Raw genomic sequence first — 18,592 nt, 5'->3', positions numbered from 1 at the left:
TAGAAGGATAAAGATTTCATTCCTTGTGCAGTACATATATACAACATAGAAACTGACTACTACCTAAAAACTGAATGTAAAATAAATGTAGAACCAAAGGCATAGTTCTGATGTACCAGAATAGAAATTTTTGATTTAAAACCAGCCTGATTTTACATTATGATACAGACGTTTTTTTCTGACTGTGAACAGAAAGATGACACCAATTAATACCAGAGTAAAACATAGGAATGACTACACAATTGCATATACTGGATTTATTGAACAATTACTATTTGCCCAATTTTGGAATTTCACAATACATTATCAAATTATGTGGAGTGCTAGCCTGCATGCTAGTTCTAATTTAGTGACATTTTAGGATAATTCAAGTAATCAAGAAAAAACCCAACTCTGCAAATATTCAGACTATGCAAGAACTCCTATTTTCTTAACACAGTTGAACAGATACAACTTGACAAAGCAAAACATTTTAAACTTGCTGTTTCACTTTGATAACAATAATTTAATCTGTGGCATCGTTTCAACCAAACACTGAAGACATAATTTGCAGATTGTCTATGTACTGATCAAAAAGGCAACATCATCTCTACCTTCATAAAAACTGGAGAAATGCTAATGATCTTATATACATATATCACTTTCAACCATAGGAACAACATTAAGCAGAAGAAATGCACTTCCACCTTTCCCCAATTTTTCAATTAAATAAGGCAATAATAAAAAACACAGCGTCACAACAATCTACTCAAAACTCTAGAGACAGAGTCCTGACATAATGCAGTGCTCAAAGAGGAATGTGCAAAAATAAACACTTGGATTTGCACTTTGATTCTTCATTGTGTAAAAATAAAAACAAAAAAACGAAGTAACTGTTCCAGATTCCACTGTCAGGAAAAACAAAACAAAAGAAAAGCTTCTGGGAGAATCCAAATTGACAAAGCTGTTCTTTCATCCCGTAGCACTATTTGGAATATCTTGAGCATCTGCTAAATGTAGTTTTTGGCTGAATCAAACCATTGAGGAATAACATTTTCACAGATAGATAAGGTATAAACAAGATAGCAGTGTTAACACCAAACTATGCTTAGTCCTGTCCCAGGTATGCACCAGTCCTCAGTTCTGTTAAGTCCTATATGAGTTTTTAACCAGTAGATTAATCTTTCTCAATAAGACTTAAGCATTACGTATCTCCAGAATCAGCTGGTGGATCAAGGGAGACAGCAGATTATTTTTATCACATTCCACTTGTGTTCTTTGTGAGACCAAGCCTTAAACAGCTTTCCGCAGACCCAGAGAGTGTATATACCTGAGTAGTATTCTAAGTCCCAAACCAGAGTCCCACCTTCCTCAGTGCACAGTGTGTAACATAACTAGACTGCAGTATAAACTGAAAGCAACACTCCTCACCTATATTCTTAGCTTATCAGAAGTCTGATGCAAACAACAAGCTAAGACATTCAGCTTTATCTTCTTCTGGGTGGGCTAAGAGTGCACATTTGTTCAATTACCAAAGCTCTGCTGAAGTATTTGACTGAACAGTCTGACTGTAGAAATAAAAAAAACAGGTCGGTCCCCTATTCACAGTAAAATCAGCTGCATATATTTCTAGGAAAAAAAAAAAATAATGGGATTTGCTTATCAATGGGACAGAGCACTTCTGAATACTGCAGAAGGACTATTATGTATGTTTGCTCCAGAACGTCACAGCAAGACATAAGTAGAAAGACTCTGCTTCTGACGGCCTCTGCCAGTGACTATCAACACATTGTCTTGAACTGGTGCACGCTAACTAACTGAATCACTGTATGAAAAACAGCCTGCAATTAAAAGTGTTAAGATTCCAGTCATTTTGACTCCTGTAAATATGCCATTGACTGGAGAAACATACTGCAAGTTGATTACAGTTAGCAATAATCATAATGCAAAACAGACATTTAAGGAAAGGATACATAGATGAATTCAGTTCTTCTAGCTGCAATATAAATGTAGAAAATATCAGAAATGGCATTTCAGTTAGCCAAACGCAACAATTATGCTGATATAATGAAACAGATGCATGAAAACAATGAAGAAGAAAAGCACTGGGCTGAAATGTATGAAAAAAAGCAAAGTAAGCCTGCACTGAATTTAACACCAACAGAGCTAAGTCCCAAATTAAGTTTAAGTCTGTCAATCTCAGGAAATAAATCCTAACAGCTCTGATTTTTATAGAGCCACGCTAGAGAAAGGAGAAGCTGGAAGTGTAGAATATACAGATGTAAACTCCTTGTTATGCGTGGTCTTCCACCAGCATAGGAGGATGGACCACAGGGAAAATGGTAAGTTTCCTGGTACACTGGCTGTCTCTAAAGAGGCCTACATACTCAGAGTTTACAGCTAGACTGCTCCACTCCCCAAAACAAGCAGTAGCCTATAAAAAAAGAAAACAAGGTACTGCATTTTCACAAAGCGAAGAGAACCACAGGGCTTATATTTTCCTCAACTGTAAATCACTGCCCGCCCAGTATCATTGTTTTCCTAAGCACAGTGCTGTGGGCAAAGTTCCATGTGTTCGGTCTACCCAGTACTTACATCTGACAGCAGCCTATCCAGGTTGGAGTCGCTGGCTATTTTTCTTTTGTCTTCAGGGAGTTCTTCCAGCTCCCCATAGAGCTCTAGGTTGAGACGAGCAAGTTTCTCCTGCATACTCCGCACATGCTCCATCTGCTCTATGGAACATTCATTCCCTAAAAGGACAAGCAACAGCTTTAGATAAAAGAAACCTGAGAGAGAAAATGAAGGTTATGAAAATGTAGCTTTTTTACATAAGAAGAGTTGTTTAAACATCAAGTTTACAAACTTGCTTTTTCAGTGACTTCTCCCTTCTTCACTACTGAAGTTTCTGTCATCCTCTCTGGTGTTACGCTCTGCAGAACTTAGGTAAAATCTGTGTGGAATTAGCATGACATGCTGACCTAACACTAAATTTGCAGAAGCATATATGCAGCTTTCTACACAGCAGATGGGGGAAAAATAGAAGCAGAAGAATGTCATAGGTTTGGTAATAATAGTAAGATGCTAAGACAGAAGAGCAACCTGGGTAAAATTCAACTTGCACTGGATTCCATTAGCACTACAGACTGTTGATAACAAGTTTAATGTGCTGCGAAGTCAGGTGCTAAATACAGTTACTTCCTATTATTCTTATGTAATCATAAATAGGTGACATAAAATTTGGTATATTAAATCCATATAAGCCAAGGCACTACCGCCTTTGGTATGCCATGCTGAAAGGAACAATGAAATGGCATTTGAATCACCTCGCATCAGAGACAACTTTGTAGTAGGAATATAATTTTAAAACACAGTAAGATCTTTTTAAGTTATGTTAAATCTCATTTCATATAGCAGACCAATATGACAAACTGGCACTCTGTCCATCCAGCACATTTGTTTGCAAAAGTTATCATTGTATAGCTATGAAAACAATTATTGTATACACATAATTCATGCACTTACCAAATGCTTGAAGTTTGCCAGAGTGGAAGTCATTCAGGAGGCTCAGGAGTCCCCTTTCCATTTCCTGGACATCTGATACATCTGTGAGAAAAGAATGCTGGATTGGTGCTGCCTGTGCCCCTTTTGCTTCACCTCCTGGAGGCTTGGCTTTCTCTTTTATTATGCTGGAAAAAAAAAAACAACCCAAATCAATACAAAATTTTACTTCCTACTTTCACTGAGACTCTGAAATGTAAGGTAAGTGTACAGCTGGGCTTTGAAAGTTAAATGGAAAATATATAGTACATATTTTGGTCACTCCTTTTAATTTAAGAAAATGGATCACCCATTTGTCTTAAGAATAAAGAATATCACTATCTTGACTAGTGGCAAAATGAAGGATTCTGACAATCTACTTTCCTACCAATAGTTGGAAACATCAATGGAACACATATATGTAATGGCCATCTTAATAATCCAAAGACTACTACTGCCCGACAACGACACAAGGCACATGGGGCATTATCTGCATAAAGCCACCCAAAAAGCAGCCGCAAACTCCTTTCAAGCCAGAGAGTAAGACCCTGAACAACCACTCTCCTCTTATCACTAACACCTGTAGACTGCAACCAGTGTGGAAAACAACTTATAAACCTATACAGTAAGGTGACCTTGCTGCCAGGTATGTTTTCCTGGAGTTCCTTCTTCCCACCTTCAAATAACATCCCGCTTCTGTAAAATTCACATCAAAAGCAAGCTCCCAGTAGTCTTAATGCATAACAAACGGAACTAGTCCATGGCCAAACAAATATTAGCTGTGCTAACAATTCTCTACAGCCCCCTCTGCAACAAAGTAATCAAAATTCATGGTTTCCTTACCTTTTTCTCTAAACATAAAATGTATTCAGAGCACCATATACCCACAGAAACTACACAGATGGAAGTGAATTGTTGCTATGAACCTAAATGAATACACAGTTACCAGTGAGAAGTAACATAATCCATCTCTGACCCAGAGAGAGACGTACAGACAGACTGACTGCATCCCAATACAATTCAGGTAAGGAGCTGTTTTCATCCCCAATTTGCCCACCTATGTGTGCACGCTGCTTTTCTTTCAAACCACTGGCATGGTTGATTCTGCAGCCTTACTGTAAGTCTGTTCAGAACTTGATTCAGTGAAAAAATATGAGCCTAAAAATTAAACTTTAGAATACTACGGGATATTAAAAAAAATAATCACAGGCTTACGAAAGAGGCCTTATTTAATCAGTGATGATAACAGGGTTTACAGCATCATACGCCCCACCCTTCCCTTGAATACACCCATGCTCTGCAATTCATAAATTATCTCCTTCCTATGGGAAATAATAAGCTTCTGTAGCCTATGAACATCATATAGGCTGCATAGCCTATATGTTGGAAGAACTAATGGTCCAACAATTCTCATATCCAGTTCAACAGAGAGTAACACATCTCAATGTAGGTTTAACTTTGGCCATTTCTGCTTCAATTTCAGACTTAAAGGAAGTTTTATATGCCAGAAAGGTCATCCTTTTTTGCAATCTGTATTATCACTGCTTGGTAAGCTTCACTTAACAACTGAGCAAGAATGTCCTTTTCCAAAACTTAAAGCAAAAAGGACATTTTATTCTGTAGCCAATATTGTGGGCTACAAGAAATGCATTTCTAGTGCATTGCAGAATAGCTGAGACTTAAGTAATAACTGTACAGACAGCTGCAAAAAACAGCAGCCTATAGCACATAAGTGATTCTTATTATTTCCCTCAAAATATTAATACACCTTTCATGGAAAAAACATTGCAGAAATTCAATACTCAAGGTCCTTGAAACAGACAATCTGTGCTAATGACAGCAGTTCAGTCTTTGACCTGAAGATTAACAAACTTGGCTGCCTCTCTCTAGCTAACACTTACCTTTAAAATCCCTCTTTGTTCATTTAGCTACTGTGTCTGCGACAGCCAAGAAATAAGTTTTCTAACATTCAAAAAAATTAACATTCTCAAACTGAAATGGATGTATCATCAATAACACACAAACTATTGCAAAACAGTCCTTTCTGAAGAGCTGAATGCATTTCTGAGCCTGGGAGCTACCACTGCCCCCACTAATGGGTCCCAAATGAAAAGGAAAACCCAGAAAATCCAGTTCTAGCTCATCCTGTTCAATTTACTGCCCTACTTATCAGTTCCAACCTTGCAGTCATGTCATATTTTTTTCATCCCTCAGAGCTGTGCATCCGGGGCTCTGCTATCTCCCGCAAGATGCCCACGTTTGCCGTATTTGATCACCAGGCTATTGTCTTTCACCAGTCACATCAGGTGATCATCTCTTCAGCTAAACTGTAATCACCGTAAGTCTACATTGTGTAATATTTTATAAAACTAACAAGAACAATATTAGCAGCTTCCTTTTCTGTAAACTAACCACTATATTACATTAGACACAAATTGGTTTGCTAAAAAAAAGAAGTGTCATAAAAAGATTTTACAAGTCGAAGCTCTTTCTTTTCATTCTGCCCCAGCCAGTCTAAATGCCCTTTAGATCATCTAAGCATGGGCAGGTTTCTGGCTGTCATTTCAACTACGCTTGTAAGATGCTCCCAAACTTACCGTTTTAACTTTGGTTTTTGAACTGGAGCCTGTGGAGCAGGATTTGAAAAGGCTGTGCTTTTACTGACAGGCACTGAGCTTTTCTTGGAGTTAACAACCTGAGCAGGGTGACTAGTAGACGATTTGGGGCTCCTCCTCTTGATCTTCCTTTCTTCCATTTTACTGCACCTAGACTAATTTATTGTCCTCCAAAGAGAAGAAAAAAAAAAAAGTAAGAAATATCCATTTAAATTGGCATTTAGAATAAAAGCAAGGGGGAAAAAAAAACAAAACAAAACAGGTAACAGTGCACAGTTTCTTCAAAGATGAGCAATCACTCATTTCTTCAAACCAGAGAATCCAGTTTTCAGGAGAAGCTGCCCAGGCCTGCCTCATCAGCAAAACAGGCAGGAATTAAAATCTGCATCAGCTTCAGCCTCAAAATGATCTCAGGCTTTGTGTCCCATGGATAATTGCCAGAAAACACTCAGACTACTCAAGTCCATGCCAATCAAAATACTGAGAAGCAATGGTGGCATGAGGATGCTACCCTCCTCTAAAGGGAGAGGCAATGGCCTTATCAAAACTCAGCTGATGTGGAGTTATTGCTATTATATATGGTACAGAAAATTCCAGCAAATAAAAGTCTCTAAAACTCATTTTGGAGTTTCAGAAAGTAAGCATCCTTTCTCAGGTCTGGGCAACATGCAAGAATGATCTCAATCAATAGTGTCCAATGAGACAAAGGCTGGTTACAGAATGTATTTTCCACTTACATGCATGTGTATAAGTTTTCCCAGAAATTTTATGCATATTACATTACTTTCCAAGGTCTGATTTTAATGTTGTGAAACTTTGCAAAAGTCAAAACTCTTGCTAATTTGGAGCTGGCTCCAGCTCTCTGCTTGACCTTGGCTTTAAGACAGCTAAAACTCCAAACAGATGAGATTACAGAAGACACATCTGTTCAGCACAGAGCATACTTCACACAATATGTTATCATTTTCAAAGAAAGGACAGTTTCTGGAAAACACAGTTTTAAGGAAAACATGCTATCACATGGACATTCTGTCTAACTTTCAAAACCCACAACTGCTTAAACTAAACTGTACAATAGTTTAAATAAAAATATTCCACTGGTGGGCGCTACTCAATAATAAACACGCTAGGTTGCTACTATTACATGTGCTGTCATTGGGTGAATCTTCCAATTCACTAAACCTTAAGAACAATCTTAAATTTCAATTACAATGACTGTATGTTCTTTCATAGCATCTCTGCAATCCTGGACAAACCATCACCCTCAAAACCAATCACTGAACAGCTTGGGTTGGAAAGAGCCTTAAAGATCATCCAGTTTCAACCCCCCTGCTATGGGCAGGGACACCTCCCACCAGACCAGGCTGCCCAAGGCTCCATCCAACCTGGCCCTGGACACCTCCAGGGATGGGGCAGCCACAGTTTCCCTGGGCAACCTGTTCCATTGCCTCATCACTCTCATAGAGAAGAAATTCTTCCTTATGCCTAGTGTAAATCTGCCCCTCTCCAGTTTATAACCACTGCCTCTAGTCCTATCACCACAAGCCTTTGTAAATAGTCCCTCCCCAGCTTTCCTGTACCCCCTTTCAGGCACTGGAAGGTCACTATATGGTCTCCTTGGAGCCTTTTTTCTCTCCAGGCTGACAGCAGAGGTGCTCCAGCCCTCTGACCATCTTTGTAGCCCTCCTCTGCATCCGTTCCTACAATTCTGTATCTTTCTTACGTTAAGGACTCCAGAACTGGACACAATACTCCAGATGAGGTCTCACAAGAGAGGAACAGAGAGGCAGAATCCCCTCCCTCGCCCTGCTGGCCACGCTTCTTTAGATGCGGCCCAGGACACGGTTGGCCTCCTGGGCTGCCAGCGCACACTGCCGGCTCATGTCGAGCTTCTCATCAACCAGCACCCCACGTCCTTCTCCACAGGGCAGGTCTCAGTCAGAACCATTCCAACTATTAGGGCAAGAGAACACCCCCGCACTCCCACGGCCTCCATGCCACCCTCTCCTGGGGAGACTCCTCCTCTGCCCCGCCCCCCGGAGGCGGCGGAGGCTACCCACCGCAGGGCCCCCTCACTGACCCCACCGCCCCCCCGGAGGCGCCGAGACACCCGCGTTGCGTCGCCATTTTACGAGCGCGGAGCCGCTCCCCCCGCACCCCCCCCCCCCCCCCCCCGGCGGTGACCGTTAAACGGCCGCCCACGCGCAGTCCCCGCCCCCGGAGCCGCGCGCGGACCCCCCCGGCCCCGCCGAGCTCTCACCCCCTCCCGCCCCGCCCCCAGCGGGAAGCGGCCAGGTTCCGCCACGTGACCGCGATCGACGGCGCCGCGCGAGCCCCGCCCCCTGGCGCCGCTCCCCGCCGCGGGCTGGGCGGCCGCCGCTCCCAGGATGCCCCGCGGCAAGGGGCGCGGCGGGGTTGGGGGAGGGGGAGGGGACGTCGGTTCCTCTGCGCGTGCGCGGGAGGGGGGGGGCCGAGCGCTCTGTGCGCGCGCAGGGGCGGGGCCAGAAGCGGCCGTTAACGGGCGGAGGGGCGGCGCCGGCGGCGCGCGCGGAAAGAGCCGGGGGTCGGGGAGGTGTCCCGGGTCTCCCCGTGCACGGAGCCGGGAGCAGGGAAGAGGCGAGGGATCACTAGAAATGCCATTGCTCGTGGCGGGGGCGTCGCCGACCGCTCTAGAAATACTGGGGAAACGAGCGGATTCTGTAGCTCTAAAACGGGTAATGGTTAGAAACTGGAGAGGGGCAGGTTTAGACTAGACGTAAGGAGGAATTTCTTCCCTATGAGAGCGGTGAGGCCCTGGCACAGGTTGCCCCGGGAAGCTGTGGCTGCCCCATCCCTGGAGGTGTTCAAGGCCAGGTTGGATGGGGCCTTGGGCAGCCTGATCTGGTGGGAGGTGTCCCTGCCCGTGGCAGGGGGGTTGGGACTGGATGAACTTTCAGATCTCTTCCCACCCCGAGCGTTGTATGATTCTATGGAAAGGAACGGCCGCCGCCTCGGCGGCAGGGAACGTCGCACCCCGGGGGACTTAGCGAGCTCTGGCCTCGTCACTTGTAGAAGCTCGAAGGTGAATGGCTTGTGTAGGGTTTGAAGCTTTAGTTTGGTTCGAGACCCATCCTCGTCAGTGACGGGCCCTGTGCTCCAGGTGGCAGCATCACTTCATCCTCCGCAGCTCTTCCCTGATGTCCGAGCTCTTCGGTCAGAAGGAGCCGGGTAGATAACAGGTCTGAGTAACACGGAGGACCCACTCTTCTGTCATGCAGCTTCATCCCGGCGAGAGATACTCCCGGGGGTTTCTGATCCCAGTTACACGAGGGGGAACCCTGCTTCCATGTTTAGTTTGATGCAGCTTTCTGTCTTCTCCAACCTTGATTCCCGTCTTGAGTAACTGGCTTGCAGGAACCTAATTTTCAAGGCAGGCAACGTTAGCAGAGCATGCCTGCCTAGCCTTACTAATTAATTATTTCACACATGCACCCCTCCCATGGTCTGTTTCCTAGTGCTGTCTCTATGGTAGAGAAGTTCAAGGAATTGCATTTCTGGTGATTCCTTGTCTCTTCAGCGCTCCTGGCTTTGTGAACTTGAATGTTCAGAACCTTCCCTAGCTGTAGCTGGTGGCTCGAGTCATTTAGCCCCACGTGACAGTAATTTGTTGCCTAGAGAGATTAATTTATCAACTATCTACAATTTGTCAACCTGAATTTCTTCTGCTTGCAATGAGATCTTAGTTTTTACCTAAGAAACACATTGTTCATAAGTGTGTGTTTTCTGCTTGCAGAGCAGCCATGAAGGGTGGTATAATCCGCGTCACCCAAAGTGAAAACATTAGCCAAAAGCTTTACTGGTGTTTGCAAGGACATGTCTTGATATAAAGCTATCATATGGCTTCACAGGTGTGCAGATAGGGTGCCTCCCTACCTCTGTCTAGACCTTTTATGATACCGAAAACTTGATTCTCCAGTTCTACCCTGGTCCTGAACCTTCTTATGGATCTTGAATTAGACTGAAGAGACTATTAGATGCAATTACTTTCTCGAGACTTCTGTAGGACATTGCAGTTGTGAGACTCCGCGGCCATTTAGAGTTTGAAAAGGAATGTTGTCAAAGGGAGATTGCATTTGCAATGACTCTTAGGTAAAGGACAGGGAGCAAATGTCAACTGAGGGTCATTCTGCAGTGAAAGTGATTCCTTGTAGAAGGACATAGCTTGGGTCTGAGGAGCTGGATGGTTTTAATGCGCTAGAAAGAGTTTTGTTGCAGATTTGTACCAGTGATACACTGACAGTTCACTTAGAGAAACAGACAATTTAGGGGTGTTTACTTGTAAGCTACAAGTCTCTCAAGAAAAAAAAAGGCTCAAGTGAGGAGAAAGAATTCTGTAACATTGGAGATACATTATGCAAAAAGGTAGTGGTACAAGACTTATGGGACAGGTAGAGAAGCAGAAACACTTGTTTACCATCTTTTTGATTCTTTAATACAAAAGACTTCTGATACCAAGCTTGGCATACATTGCAAGGAAACAAGAGCAAGCAAAATTCACACAGGTTGTAAGCCAGTCACGAATTTTCAACCATAGGGTTGCCCAAGCAGAATTCTCATTTGCACACGTGCATATATATGTGTATATGGGGTGGGGCTACAAAAACTGGAGAAAAGCAAGATCATAGAATCATAGAATCACCAGGTTGGAAGAGACCCACTGGATCATCGAGTCCAACCATTCCTATCAAACACTAAACCATGTCCCTCAGCACCTCGTCCACCCGTGCCTTAAACACCTCCAGGGAAGATGACTCAACCACCTCCCTGGGCAGCCTGTTCCAGTGCCCAATGACCCTTTCTGTGAAAAATTTTTTCCTAATGTCCAGCCTAAACCTCCCCTGGTGGAGCTTGAGGCCATTTCCTCTTGTCCTGTCCGCTGTCACTTGGGAGAAGAGGCCAGCACCCTCCTCTCTACAACCTCCTTTCAGGTAGTTATAGAGAGCAATGAGGTCTCCCCTCAGCCTCCTCTTCTCCAGGCTAAACAACCCCACCTCTCTCAGCCGCTCCTCATAAGACCTGCTCTCCAGCCCCTTCACCAGCTTTGTTGCTCTTCTCTGGACTCGTTCCAGAGCCTCAACATCCTTCTTGTGGTGAGGGGCCCAGAACTGAACACAGGATTCAAGGAGCGGTCTCACCAGTGCCGAGTACAGAGGGAGAATAACCTCCCTGGACCTGCTGGTCACGCCGTTTCTGATACAAGCCAAGATGCCATTGGCCTTCTTGGCCACCTGGGCACACTGCTGGCTCATGTTCAGTCGGCTGTCAACCAACACCCCCAGGTCCCTCTCCTCCAGGCAGCTTTCTAGACAGGCTTCTCCTAGTCTGTAGCACTGCACAGGGTTGTTGTGCCCCAAGTGCAGGACCCGGCATTTGGCCTTGTTAAACCTCATGCCATTGGACTCTGCCCAGCGGTCCAGCCTGTCCAGATCCCTTTGCAGAGCCTCCCTACCCTCTGGCAGATCAACACTTCCACCCAGCTTAGTGTCGTCCGCAAACTTGCTCAGGGTGCACTTGATGCCTTCATCCAGGTCATTGATAAAGACATTGAACAGGGCTGGACCCAGCACTGAGCCCTGGGGAACCCCACTTGTCACTGGCAAGATTTACAGACACATTTGTGTAGATATTTGGAAGATTTGTATGAGATGAATACTATTTCTGCAGGGTAACTTCAGAAATGTTTGTGTTCATTCAGCTGATTTTTCACATGCTACATAAACAAGTAAGTGTACCCACCTTGCAGTTTGTATACAGAGGTGTGGTTTGTTTATTCTTCTGTGATTAATGATGTTCTCTGCATGCAGAATAAACCAAAGAGGCTTGACAGTTAGTATGGAAGGTGACTAGATAGCCTTTGTTTCTGCTGAAGCAGTTGAAATGGAAAGTCTTATGGACTGATTTTAAATAAGGAGAAAAACTTTCTATCAATAACATAAGCATTTTTAAAATAAAATTACTTTTATAGTCATAGAATCATAGAATAGTTTGGGTTGGAAGGGACCTTAAAGATAGAAAGTTCCAACCCTCCCGCCATGGGCAGGGACATCCCACTAGATCAGGCTGCCCAGTAAGTCAGTAAGCAGTTGGATTCCACAGTCAACTTTACTTCAGCTTAGTCTCTCAGTATGAGGCATCAAGTATACTAACTTAGTTACTCTTATAAGAACAGTGCATGGTTCCCCTGGGACACCCCAGAAAAGATGTACAATCAGTTTTAACACACAGGCAATGTTTTGCTCCAAGTACATTTGATATCACTGTACACTACATGACATTGGAATTATTATTAAAATGTCTCTGTTACTTCTGTAACTGATTTAGCAGGGCCTACAAGGGCAGATAACTGGAAAAACATCAGATTTTCTTGTGTTTTCATAGTGAAAAATAATTTTATAGTGAATAATTAATTTATTATAGAAGATAATAAGTTAAGAGCAAAGAATCAAAGGTAGTGTGATCTTGATTTGATACTCCAAATTCTATTGCAGATAACACTGTCGCCTGGAATCAAATAATGTTATACATTCACCATGAGAAAAAAAGAAGTGTGTTTTTTATTATCTCCATTTAGCTGAGCTTTTGCATAATTTTATATTGTAGTAATGATTCACAGTCCAGAAGATAGATTTTTCTTCCTTTATAAGGCTTTCTTCTGACAACACCAACAAGCAGTACAGAGCATTTGTATATATTTACTGACTGAAGTGCTGAAGGGCAACAGTGTTTTAATAGGAACAATGTTATTGTTAAAGAAGCAAATAAAAAAGTTAATTGAATCTGATTTTATTTACATGTATATCACCTTACAAACTGAAGCCCCATCTTTGAAGATGCTTTGAAGAAGAACTTCAAAGAAGTTAGACCATACTTTGTATTGAGATATGCATGCAAATAAAATCAGATTCTTCTTTTTGAAAACCCTGTTCAGTTAACATGAGATGGCAAGTCAGTTTTAAAGGCTTCCAAGATAGTGATGAAAGCATCTTGTTCTTTAGCTTCTATAATTAATCTCAGATGTTTTTCACAGGGTGGCACTTTGTGCTCACATAAGCATGTCAGTGCTGTAGCATCACCTTCCAAAAAAAGTGTAATTTCGGAGATATTTAGAATCATAGAATAGTTTGGGTTGGAAGGGATCTTAAAGATCATATAGTTCCAACCCCTCTGCCATGGGCAGGGACACTTCCCACCAGACCAGGCTGCCCAAGGCCCCATCCAACCTGGCCTTGGACACCTCCAGGGATGGTGCAGCCACAAGTTCCCTGGACAACCTGTTCCATTGCCTCACTACTCTCATTGTGAAGAATTTCTTCCCCATGTCTAATCTAAATCTTCCCCCTTCCAATTTATACCCATTCCTCCTTGTCCTATCACTACATGCTCTTGTAAAAAGTCCTTCCCCAGTTTTCTTGTTGGCCCCCTTCAGGTACTGGAAGGTTGCTATAAGATGTCCTCAGAGCCTTCTCTTCTCCGGGCTGAGCAACCCCATCACTCTCATCCTGTCCTCATATGGGAGGTGCTCCAGCACTCTGATAATCTTCGTAGCCATCCTCTGGACCTGTTCCAACAACTCCATGTTCTTCTTATGTGGGGATTCCAGAACTGGACACAATTCTCCAGGTGGGGTCTCTAGAGCAGAGTAGAGGGCGAGTGTCACCTCCCTCAACCTGCTGGCCATGCTTCTTTTGATGTAGACCAGGATACAGTTGGCCTTCTGGGCTGCGAGCACACACTGCTGACTCATGGTGAGTTTCTCATCAACAAGCACTTCCAAGTACTTCTCTGTGGAGCCACTCTCAATCACTTCATGCCCCAACCTTTATTGAAACTGCAGATTACCCTGACCCACGTGTAGGACCTTGCACTTGGCCTTGTTGAACCTGCTGAGGTTCACACGGGCCCACTTCTCCAGCCTGTCTAGGTTCCTCTGGATGACATCCTGTCCTTCCGGTGTGACAACTGCACCACTCTGCTTAGGTGTCATCTGCAAACTTGCTGAGGGTGCATTCAATCCCACTGTATCATTGATGAAAATATTAAACAACACTGGCCCAGTACGGACCCCTGAGGGTCACCACTTGTCATGGATCTCCATCTGGACATTAAGCCATTGACCACTACTCTCTGAATGCTACCATCCAACCAATTCCTTATCCACTGAACAGTCCACCCATCGAATCAATATCTCTTGAATTTAGAGAGAAGGATGTTGTGGGGACCATGTCAAAGGCTTTTACAGTTTACTTGTTCATATGAAGAAAAGTTCTTACTTCTGGTTTATGACCAGCAGCATAACAAGGTGGGGGCGGAGGGGGGAGGTGTATTTATCAGCCAGGTAAATGTGCAGAACAATGCAGCAAAGTGGAAATAATACATAAGACTAGTTAACAGTGGATAGATATGGATGTGGAATTGTGTGTGTTAGGCACATGTGTGTTCTGCTTTACAGAATCATGACATATATGCTCTGAAGAAATGTCACTGAAATCATGTCAATATGTATACTTACATTGTATCTCTTTCTATATATATACACACACCATGAATTGGCTCAGTGAATGAATGTATACAAAGAAGCATATATAAATATTTAGACTTCTGTATTATTACTGATCAGTTTACGCATCTCTAACATGAACAGTTCACTGAAGTCAGCACTATTATACATGAAAGCAAGTAATTTAAAACCTCCACCAGTATTATGTGTATATCCAGTGTCAGATTACTGCAAAAAAAATCAACTCTGTTAGCTACCAAAACATTATAAATATGTGACCTGCTGAAAAACTAAATAAATCCTTGGCCAGAATGTGGATGTTGAATAAACCACCTCTTCAGGTCAACAGTATTGCAATTCAGGCCCCCACAATGTGTTAATGAGGGGAGGAAGGAGGGAGAACAGAACAGACTTGCTGACTCGTTTGGAAAGTGGAATCTTTTGTAAGCTTGCCTCTGAAGTAGGATGGCTGCTCAAAGCTTTTCCCTTCAGCTTGCCCTAGTTTCCTGCTATACAGCAACCCCATTAACTACTTGCTGATGTCCTCCCAGGACTTTCCTGGTCAGTTTTGTTCTAGCCTTCCTCACTTCTGGAGTTGTCTACTCCACTTATGCCCCAATTCCTTCTCTTTGTCTACCTTCAGCTCTCCAGCCTTGCTTTGGCCCTTTGCTCTTACAGTTCCTAAAAGACTGGGATGCTCTCCCTAGGATCTAGGAGGTCCTTAGGAATGAAAGCTGATTCTTCCTATCATGGGAGCTTTCATGAATTCCATCAACTCTAAAGACAGCTCTGCTGATTAGAGCAAAGGTTCACATAACCCAGTGCCCTAACTCCAAAGATGCCTGCAAAAACCTCTAAGAAGCTGCAAAAATGTGAATCTGCCTCTGAGCACTTTCCAGTCTGCAACAGGTTTGTGGTTCAGATGCAGCTTCTATGCAAACAGCAGTGTCACACGTCAATAACCCCAAGAACTGGGTCTCTAGAGGCTGAATGGCCCTGACTAGTCCCACCTGGGAACCCTCACCCCACTGCCCATGGGCCCAGGAGCCATATTTCAGCTCAGCCTGGGGCCTTTGATCCCTGCCTGAGCTATGCTGAAAGAGCCTCTAGCTCTCTCTCTAGCTCCTGGATGGAGACTGGAAGGTATGCTGTGGACTTCTCTCCAGAAAAAAAAAAAAAAAAAAGAAACCAAAAAACCCCACAAGAAACCAAAACAAAAAGCAACCTTGTTTCATTTTTTATGCCTGGGAATTGCATCGAAAGAATATTGCTACATTTACTAGTTAGTCTGGATTTCATATTCACAAAATCATGGAAGTAATAGTACTTCAAAAGCACCTCTTGGGGGAATAGCATCAAAGGATACTTCATGTTGGAAGGGGCATCATGAGGTCTCCAAGTCAATGCACGGTCAAGTGTATGCTCAGATCAGGTTGCCCAGGGCTTGATCCAGCCTATCTGGAAAACATTCAGAGATGAAGACTGCACAAATGTCCTGTAGCACAACCTCCTGCAGAGAGCAGGGCAGCTGCCACTTCAGGTCATGTGTTGCTTTGTCTGGCCAGGCTGTGAAACCTTCAAGAATTTAGATTCCTCTACACCTGCAAGTAACTTATTTCAGCACTGTACTACAGTTCTAGTGAAAAAGTTGTTCCTTATACAATTTTTAGTTACATAAAAATATGCTATTAGTCTATATGTGTTCAATAGATATGGAAGCTATTGTGCAGTTGTATTTGCCTTTCTTTAAATGTTTAGTTTAAACTATTGTAACATGCATTAAGATCCTCCAAGGAAAAAGCACTTTTGAACTGCACATTAGTTGTTCAAACATCCTGATACTCAAGTTCAAAAAGCTCTGTCATTGGCTCTGCCAACACACCCAGTATTTCCGATAAGAGTCCCAAACCTAGTACAATTTTTCAGATTCTGTCAGGGATGTAAAACTAAAATTAGTGAGAAATGCATTGGTGGTTCAGTAGTGTATAATACATTTTTTTATTATTATTTATTTATAATTTACCTGGAGAAGAGAAGGCTCCAAGTAGACCTTATAGCGACCTTCCAGTACCTGAAGGGGCTACAGGAAAGCTGGGGAGGGACTTCTTACAAAGGCTTGTAGTGATAGGACTAGGGGCAATAGATATAAACTGGAGAGGGGCAGTTTAGACTAGACATAAGGAAGAATTTCTTCACTGTGAGGGTGGTGAGGCACTGGCGCAGGTTGCCCAGGGAAGCTGTGGCTGCCCTGGAGGTGAACACCTGGAGGTGTTCAAGGCCAGGTTGGATGGGGCCTTGGGCAGCCTGGGCTGGTGGGAAGTGTCCCTGCCCATGGCAGGGGGGTTGGAATTGGATGATCTTTAAGGTTCTTTCCAACCCAAACTATTCTATGATTCTCTGATTATGTCAAAAACATTTCCCATGTTTTTAGATGCTGGCATGTTGTAAAAAGAGTAGGGTTTTCTGAAGGATGAGGGTGAGTCACATAAAGGAAATGTTGTGGAGGGAAAGCAGAGAGGGAAAAGACTTTTTTTGTGCAGGATGATTGCTAATCTTCATGTCTTACCATTGTCTTGCTTGAGTAGTGTTTATTCACATGTTAAAATACATTATAATCAAATGATTCCATCTACCAAACTGTTTCACTACTTCTGTCGAAAGTAACCTTTCTTACAGGATTCAAATGACCCATTGATAGACTTGAAGAAACGCTTTGATAATATGGTGCCACTCCTTCAAATGCTTGCATATGTGTTCAGTATTAAACAGTGATGATTTTCATATGTGCTTTTAACATGAATCAAAATAAACCTTGGGCAGACCCTTTGTCCTTGGGCAGCCTGCTGAATGGTTTTTGCAGGTATTCATTGAGCTACTCACTGTAAAAGTAACGAAATTTACAGTCACTCCAAGATCAGCAACACAATATTTACAGAATCCCATCAAGGTCAGCAAAACTGAACCCTTGTAAATCCAAGTGGGAAGTAAATTCTGGAAAACAGACCAGATCAGAAAACATGTGACAAAGGCTTTTCTTCTGCACAGCTGGGGACATATTAGTGCAGGGTATGGTTTCTGGTATACATTATGGAAATAATACACGGAAAGGATTGTTGCATTTCATTTAAGCTTAAATTTGTAACACCTGCTCTTGGCAGGCACCTGATCTTTCCCCCTTTTAAATATTTAAATATTGAGTAATGTTTATGATTAATTTAGTATAATAAGATAGAACATGCAGCTCATGCCACAAAAAACCAAGGTTTATCTTTTTTTTTTTTTCTGTAGCCTGCTTTTTAAACTACTCTAATTTATCACAAGAAGATCCTAATGGAGTAAGACCTTACAAAACAAAAGCAGTCTTAAGGTAGCAATTGTAATAAAATACTTGCTCAGTTGTTTTAATAGTTTGGCTAAGTGCCTACAAAAGATGTTTTGTTTTCTTTGCCAGTGTTTACACTTAATGTCAGTAGGAGAAACTACTGTTCACATTCTGTCAATGAAATGCCACTGAACAGCGACTATTGCTAGCACAGAGTAACCCAGGCATGCCAGGGAAGGTCCAGTAAATAAAGTTTGACTTTTCAAGGCAATTTCAGCCTCACTTCTAGTGTGTACAAACATGGGCTTGTAGACAGAATCACCACCACACCCCTCTGAATCTTCAGGCATAACCAAGAATCCCAATGGTGCAAAACTGTGCAAAAAAACCCATACAAGAGATGGGTACAAGACTGTCACAGTTTAGCTTTGGCCTGGTTAAATTTTGGCAGGTGAAACCATGTAGTTGGGCTCCCAGATCCTTTCCCCCTGACTGCCAGGGAAGGGGGAGAGGGAAAGGAGAGGAGAAAGACTTGTGGGTTAGAAACTAAAACTACAGCTTTAATGAAATAATAATGATAATTATAACAATAAAAGCAAAATT

The 18,592-nt window shown here is 42.9% G+C and overlaps 1 protein-coding gene across 1 annotated transcript; it reads right to left on the bottom strand.

Annotated features, from left to right (window-relative positions):
• Positions 1-231: 231 nt before the first annotated feature.
• Positions 232-6,318, bottom strand: CCDC28A (coiled-coil domain containing 28A). The gene is made up of 5 exons (XM_069852002.1): positions 6,114-6,318; positions 3,502-3,665; positions 2,575-2,729; positions 1,953-1,975; positions 232-1,006 (listed from the first exon to the last, which is right to left on the bottom strand). Exons 1-5 carry the CDS (start codon positions 6,269-6,271, stop codon positions 952-954), a joined length of 555 nt encoding a protein of 184 aa, XP_069708103.1. The 5' UTR covers positions 6,272-6,318; the 3' UTR covers positions 232-951.
• Positions 6,319-18,592: the final 12,274 nt, after the last annotated feature.

The sequence above is a fragment of the Phaenicophaeus curvirostris genome, chromosome 2 (genome assembly GCF_032191515.1).
Source record: "Phaenicophaeus curvirostris isolate KB17595 chromosome 2, BPBGC_Pcur_1.0, whole genome shotgun sequence".
NCBI lineage: Eukaryota > Metazoa > Chordata > Aves > Cuculiformes > Cuculidae > Phaenicophaeus > Phaenicophaeus curvirostris.
Note: the sequence above shows the minus strand (reverse complement) of the source record. Positions and strands in the feature narration are given on the sequence as shown.